The following is a 7,561-nucleotide window of genomic DNA, read 5'->3' on the forward strand; positions in this document are numbered from 1 at the left end:
TTTTTTTTTTTTTTCTTTCCAAGGTTTTCAAAAGCAGAGCCAGCCCCCTTGTTTCTCTTTGGGCTCGTCCAGCCAGGCTCCCCCCTTCGATCCTTCGCAGTGGAACAGACCGCCCGGCCCCCTTCCTCTGCCCGCAACCCGGGGTGAGCATAAAACTTTGCATTCAGGGAAAACCAATCGCTTCCCGATCGTGCTCAGCCGGGCCAAGCCGCGGCGATCGGGGGGCGGGGCGGAGTTGATGCGTGCTGCCTGTGCCCTGCGTGCCCTGCGCGCCGCGGGCTCTTTGCGTCTGCGTAGTGCGCCCACCTCCCTTTCTGCCTCCGCTGCCGCCATGGCGCCCGTGGTTAGTATGGCTCCGCGTGAGGCCTCGGCTCCGGGCGCGGCACGTGGGCCCCGCCGGGTTGGCTCCCGCCCAGGCTCGCGGGGGACGGCGCTCTGCAGCGTCTGGCCCGAGCGGCCCGGCAGCCGGTCGGAGTGGGCCGGGGCAGTCGCCGGCACGTTGTGGGCGGAGGAGGCCGCTGCCCGAGGCCGTGCGGGAGAGCCGGGAGCTTCGGGGCCGCGGCTCGGCCGGGGATTCCGTGTGGGGCCGGCGGCGGCTGGGGCCTGGAGGTCGCGGGCTGGCGGGCCTCGGTCCTGGCCCTGATCCTGGCTGCCTGGGCGGGGGGCGGGGACCGGGAGCGGGGCGTTGGGCAGCCCGGCTTGGAGACCCGCGGACATGGTCCGCGCAGCGCCCGCCTGGCCTAGGGGAAAACGAGCTTGCCGGGCGCAGCTGTGCGGGCCCCGGTGGTGTCGGGCGAAGGCCGCAGGTCGGGTCCCGTAGCCAGGCCGGGCTCCGCTGTGCGGCGTCTCGGCGCAGCTGGTCGCTCGCCCTCCTCCGGGGTTACGTGTGGAAAGCTGTTTTTCCCTGCTTCTCACTTCCGGATCCCTAGGTCTATCTGCCTGGTGGGCTTTTAAACGTTTCTGTGCATTTATGTGCGTTTGGTTTAAAACCTGGGTGGGCGCTGAGGCCCATTGAGGGTAGGTGTGCCTGCTGATCGGTGTTTCCGGGGTTAGGTTTTAAAGCCTCCCGTCCCCCTTGCTTTTAAGTAAGTTTTGCAGTAACTGTTTGAAAAATTGCCCAATTAATCAAGCTTTATACCTTTTAAATATAAAGGGAGGGATGTTAGATGTGTTCTTGAAACCGTCAGTTTAGATTCTGCAAAGCTTTTTAAAGTAGAAATACAGGTAACTTAGTGGCATCAGGAGATTGTAGAGGGAGAAGATGAAGCTTGTTTTTTAAAGTAAAGAAACTTTCCTTTGCCTCATGACTTGGAAATACTAGTTGATAATTTAAGCCGTTAATCAAAGACCTGCACTTGTTGACAATATTGTTATACTAAGATCCTAAGTTTTAGCTTTAACCGGTTGTTCAATCTGGAGTGCACAAGTGGTCAGGATTCTGTGCCGTTTCCTTTGCTGTCCTGAGTGTACAGGAGAGATACGTTTAAGGGAGAAGAGCTAAAATGAGTGAGAGCTATGTGTGGAACATGGACCAAGGGTTGATTTCTCTTTAACATTGTTTTGGGTATGCAAGACATTTGCTGCTTGTGGTCTGATCCTGGAGTAAAATAAAGGAGCAGGTCTTGAAATTGTATTTGGAAATTTTATAGCAAGAAAAAGGAAATGTTTAATTGTAGGATTCCTGTTTGTAAGGGGCAGACTGGAAAGGTTAAATGGGTCAAGACTTCATTTCCTCATTTCAAATATCGCCCCCCACCCCAAGCCCCCTAAGCTTGTAGAATAGCACCTTCTGTTGGCCCTTTGCTGCACTTGGGTAAAGCATGACTCTTGGTGCTCTTGCAAGGGAACCCATTTCCATGGGTTTTGTATTTGCATGGGCTTTTTGTTTTTTTTTAACTGGTTGGAGCTTCATCTGTGTTATTTGTACTTTCTCAGAAAAAGCTTGTGGCGAAGGGGGGCAAAAAAAAGAAGCAGGTTCTGAAATTCACCCTTGATTGCACTCACCCTGTAGAAGATGGAATCATGGATGCTGCCAATTTCGTAAGTTCCATCCTGCTTGCCACTGTGGACTTGGGAGGTGATGAGCCTTTTGAGATGCTGTTTAAAAAGCCTACTGGGGTACATATCTGTGTTTAGGCATGTAGGTACTCCTCACTTAACCTCTGAGGAGCACAGGCAAGTTACTTCTTTCAAGTTCCACTTTCTCTGTGCATCAGTTATGAGGAATAAATGAGAAGGGTTTAACATAAGTAAGGTGGTTCCAGCGCACAGGTGGAGTATGATTGTATTTCCCTCCTCCCCGTTAGTTACCACAGATGCTTTTACTTAAAAGTTACCACTGGAGCTCCATTGGGACCAGTACTGCCCTTGCACTTTGGTAAGTTGAAGCATTAAGTGATGGGCCCTGAACCGTACTATGGGCAGCCTCATCTTGCATCTCACTGTGGCTCCTCAGACAGATGGCAGCAGCTCCTGAGCTTCAGTGTTAACTTTAAAATGTCCTGCTTGCTGAATTGTCATTGACTTTTTTTTTTCCCCAAACCTTGTATGGATTTTTACCTCTATATTTGTTGCCATTCCCCAACCTTCTTGTATTCCACTTCAATCTAGAATTATGAAATAATCTCACTGGTGCATTTTGACTGTCACTTGGTTTTGGCTCTCACAGCCCCTCTTGGGGAATTTGTACTTAGTATTTATGTGCAGAAGTCTCCTGAATTTACATTTGCTCTTCAAACTCTTGACACTCCTGATGCCAAGATTATTAAAAAAGTAATTTTCAAATTAAAAAAAAAAGTTGAAAACTTGACTTACAATCACCTCATTGCTTATTCCCTTTACAAGGGTACCCGTTGCGTCCTTGTTCTTCAAGAAGTCCCTCAGGTGACTTATTTCTTCTGTCTCATGACTTCTTACTTTTCACTGTGGCCCCTTTTCCCTCCTAACACTGGTGTTGTTTTCCTGTTGGGTATCTCAGTGGTATCCCAGGCCTCCCCTGCCTCTTCTCTGCAGGCCAGTTCAGTCCAGTCCAGCTGATTCCTTAGCAACTCATCTGTATGAATGTCTTTCCTTCTAGAAACCTCCTCAGGGTGGAAAACTTAAGTCATTTATGAATTTAGGATGCACAATGCAAGATTTCTGACCTAATCAGTTGGCCCCATCTGCAGTTAACCTTTTGAGTTGGAGTTTTTAAAAAGAGAATGCATAGCCTTTTTTTTTTTCCTTAATGTGCTGGGGGTTGAACCCAGGCCTCACATATGCCAAGTAAGCATTCTATCCCTGAGCTATATCCCTAGCCCCCCTACCCCTTTTTTAAAAATCATGGTCCTGGGGGGAGACTCAGGGCCTCTGTTACTGCTAGGCAAGCATTCTACTACTGACTTACATCTTTAGTCCTGAAAATTTTGAAGTTTTAGGCTGAAAGAGACTTTATCTTGTTGCTATAGCCAAAAAAACAGAAAAGTTCTTTTTGGATCAAGATTCCTAAAGCCAGAGATGTGGCTTGCCCATGCTCGTACTAGTTGGTGTGCAGTGTATCCCTGGGCTTACTGCCCCTTCTGCTGTACCATCTCCATGGCCCTAGGCATGGAATGGTTTTGGCTACTATATGTCGGTTCTCGTCTTCTCTGGAAGTGTTGAGAATGGTGCTGCATGCTCCTTGGATTCTGAAGTACTTGCAGCCTTGCTTATGTATTCCTTATAAAAGTTTGACCTTGGGTTTCCCCTCTGTTTTTTATAATGTAACCAAGACTTCCATGTGGAGGCGAATTTGATCTTCCTTGGAGGCAGTCGTATATGTTCACGAGTGGACAGTATGGTCATAGTACATGTAAATACGGCTGAATAGTTCAGACTCTGAGTAGCTGAAAATTTGTTGTCATTCAAATCTAATTTAAAAAGCAACTGAGAATGTAGCTCAGTGGTAGAGTACTTGCCTAGCTTAAACGAGGTCCTAGGTTCAATCTCCACAACAACAACAACAACAAAAAGAATAAAGAGGCAAGGCAACTATGTGGTTTAGTATTGGGAGAACAAGCAAAATATGCTGTTGACACAGGTGAGCCTGTCCTTTAATTGGTCAATTTGATAATTTCATTTCTACAGGAGCAGTTTCTCCAAGAGAGAATCAAAGTGAACGGAAAAGCTGGAAATCTTGGTGGAGGGGTTGTGACCATTGAAAGGAGCAAAAGCAAGATCACTGTAACATCTGAGGTGCCTTTTTCCAAAAGGTATGGAGGGCGGGTGTCACTGCTCTGGCTCGCCCCAGTGCATGGGAATGTGGCCACCAGCGGTTTGTTTGGTGGTTGCATCTGCTAATCACTGGAACAGTACTTAGTGCAAGAAGACAGACAGGATGTGTCAGCACAGTAGTTCTCAATACTCAACTTTGGTCATTTAAAGTTTGTCTTTCACAGGCTAAAGTATTTCAGATAGTAAAGGTGCTCAGACTTGCTTAGACTGCATCAAAAATGAAGATCTTGCTCCTGCTTTTAGATCACAGTGAGCAACTTTCACTTTTAATTCCATCTTTATTCCCTGTGTTATGTGGCATTGGATAAGGAATCTGGAGCTCAGCTGGGACTGAAGCCATTGCAGTTCATTGCTGTGGGCCTCTTCAAGAGGGCGGGAGGTGTTCTTTTGTCTCTACTACCCTACTTACAGGAGGATGAGGTTGAGAGACTACATGTCATTTTACAGAGTTGGGCTTGTTTATACCCACTTCTTAGCAAAGGCCTGGCATATTCTCAGGAGCTTTCCTCATATTGTATTAGGTAGAGGGAAATTTTAGGGTGTACCAGCATACACTGGTTGTAATTAAGCCTTTTAGTGAGGTATGGAGGCCTTCCTGGCTGAGTTCCTCTATTTGCTGGAAAGGAGATTTGATAGAGGAAGAGACAGGACAGCTATGGGGCCTGCATGGTGTACAGACATTCAACCTGTGAGGCTCTGGCAGTAGCGGCCTTTGGAAGATTTCACTATCTTCCTGAGACGCATCCCCCCACCTTTTTTTAATATATATATTTTTTAGTTGTAGATGAACACAATATTTATTTTTATGTGGTGATGAGGATTGAACCCATGCCTAACATGTGGGAGGCAAGCACTCTACCCCTAAGCTACAGCCCCAGCCCTTCCTGAGACCTCGTTAGCATCTGTAATGAGGATGTCCCCTGACACATTTTTCTTTAGTGTTCACAGATTTTCTCATCTTTCCCCCGTGGAGGGAAGGAACTTTAGTTTTTTGGCGGACACAACATCTTTGTTTGTATGTGGTGCTGAGGATCGAACCCGGGCCACATGCATGCCAGGCGAGCGCGCTACCGCTTGAGCCACATCCCCAGCCCCAGAGAGAGAATTTTTTAATATTTATGTTTTAGTTTTCGGCGGACACAATATCTTTGTATGTGGCGCTGAGGATCAAACCCAGGCCGCACGCATGCCGGGAGAGCGTGCTGCCGCTTGAGCCACATCCCCAGCCCCCTTTTTATTTTTCATTTTTAAATTTTAAGATGGTCTTGCCAAGTTAGTTAGAGCCTCAGCCTCTGGAGTTGCTGGGATTACAGGGATTTCAGGTGTGGGCCACTACACTATCTTCTAGAGTGTTTTTTTTTTTTAAATGAGATTTTAAACATGTCATTTGAATATAGTATGGTACAAATAATAAATGACAAGAGAATCCTTCTTAAATGGAATGGCCCAATCGATTCTCTTTACGCAGGAAAGACTGGGTAGGTTTGGTCTAAATCTTCCGCCCTGCAGATTGCTTTTGGCTGCTAACCAGTGCTCCTTTCTTGGTTCATTTCTTGGGTCACTAGCATTTGGGTCCTTGCTAATAAGTCAAGATTTACCTATACATTTCATGTAGTCCTTGTGGTAGTCTGAAGAGCTGGTAAGTATTTTGTGATCAATTTTGTAGTAGGAGAAACTGAGGCATGGAGAGGGTAATTTGCCTAGGAGGTGGCTTGTCCTGCATTGTGGTCCCTTTTCCTTTTGTGACTTCATGAGGATGTGGAACGTCAGGGCCTCACAAGCAAACAGATCAGGGAACAAACACTTGCAGGTTGGGTCATCTCCATGTCACGAGGATATTGGCCACAGAAGCTGGCCACTGCCTTCCATTTTCTAGTAATTGAGAAGCTCCCGCTTTTGCTCATGCTGTAATTGGGTAGATGAATTGAAAAAAATCTGAGCACAGCTGAGGTGCAGCCCAGTGTAGAGTGCTTGCCTGGCCTGGGTTCATCACCAGGACTGTACACACACACAAAAGCACCCCCCAAACCATACCTTTATGCCATGTGCTATGCCACACACCCATAGTCCCACCACTCAGGAGGCTGAAATAGGAGGGAGGATTCATTAGCTCAGGAGTTCAGAGCCAGCCTGGGCAACACAGTAAGACCTGTCTCAAAAACATCTGACCACTCTGCTGGAGGAGGATAGTAGCAGGGTGCACTCTGACCCCTGCAGTGGGCAGTGATTACTGCACCGGAGAAATGGACAGCCTACCAAGCCACGGACCTACACCACAGGAGTTCTGTTCTGTGAGGGGGTGTGGAGTCCTTAGAGCTCCTAGGAAGCACAGTGTTTCTCAGTGTAGGTGTTAAGATTTTTTGCCTGTCAGTTTACTCTGGCATCTTTTTCTGCAGTGGTCACTTACAAACCATTTGGCAGTTGTTTGCTGCTGTTTAACAGACAACTATTATATTTGCTAATCTCTTCTCCTTTTTACTGTCAAGTTAGGTGACTCGTGTCTGACATTCTTGTTAGAGCACTGGCTGGGTATGTTTGTTTTATCTTTGTTTTTTGTTTTTTTTTTGTTTTTTTTTTTGGAAGGTTGGGAAAACATCTTTAGTGTAATTTTTTAAAAATATTTTTTATTTTTAGGTGGACACAATATCTTTACTTTGTTTTTATGTGGTGCTGAGAATCTAACCCAGTGCCTCACGTATGCTAGGCAAGCGCCCTACCACTTGAGTCACATCCTCAGCCCCAGTGTAATGGTTTTGAATGTATGGTTTGTGTAAAAGTTAAAATGTCTCAGAATGCAAGAAGGCCATCTGTCTAGCATAGTTCTTAAGTGTCCTTTCTCTGCAGGTATTTGAAATATCTCACCAAAAAGTATTTGAAGAAGAATAATCTACGCGACTGGTTGCGTGTAGTCGCTAACAGCAAAGAGAGTTATGAATTACGTTACTTCCAGATTAACCAGGATGAAGAGGAGGAGGAAGATGAGGATTAAAACTCTTTTATCTGGAATATTTTGTATGAGTTCTTGAATAAAACTTGGGAACCAAAACAGTGGTTTATCCTTGTATCTCTGCAGTGTGACTTGAACAGAGAATGGGAACCATGGCAGATGGGCTTTATGGGCTTCTACTTGCTTACTTGTGATTACCTTTTCTTTTCTGCTTGGAAATTTCACTTCTCACAGTAGTAACCAAAGTAGGAGGAGAAAGCTGTTGGAAGGGCACTAAGGAGTGTCCAGCACTGAGCAGTAGATTGAGGGTGTGGAGATGCAAGCTTCACTTGGTCTCTATTTTATTTTTAAAAGTACAATTGT

The 7,561-nt window shown here is 46.4% G+C and overlaps 1 protein-coding gene across 1 annotated transcript; it reads left to right on the plus strand.

The window, feature by feature from the left end:
* Positions 1–236: 236 nt before the first annotated feature.
* On the plus strand, positions 237–7,297 carry Rpl22 (ribosomal protein L22). Its single transcript, XM_076861427.1, has 4 exons — positions 237–343; positions 1,936–2,040; positions 4,105–4,229; positions 7,096–7,297. The coding sequence occupies exons 1-4, from the start codon at positions 239–241 to the stop codon at positions 7,238–7,240; spliced, it is 480 nt and encodes a 159-aa protein (XP_076717542.1). The 5' UTR covers positions 237–238; the 3' UTR covers positions 7,241–7,297.
* The last annotated feature ends 264 nt before the right edge of the window (positions 7,298–7,561 follow it).

Source organism: Callospermophilus lateralis, chromosome 7 (assembly GCF_048772815.1).
Source record: "Callospermophilus lateralis isolate mCalLat2 chromosome 7, mCalLat2.hap1, whole genome shotgun sequence".
Taxonomy (NCBI): Eukaryota; Metazoa; Chordata; class Mammalia; order Rodentia; family Sciuridae; genus Callospermophilus; species Callospermophilus lateralis.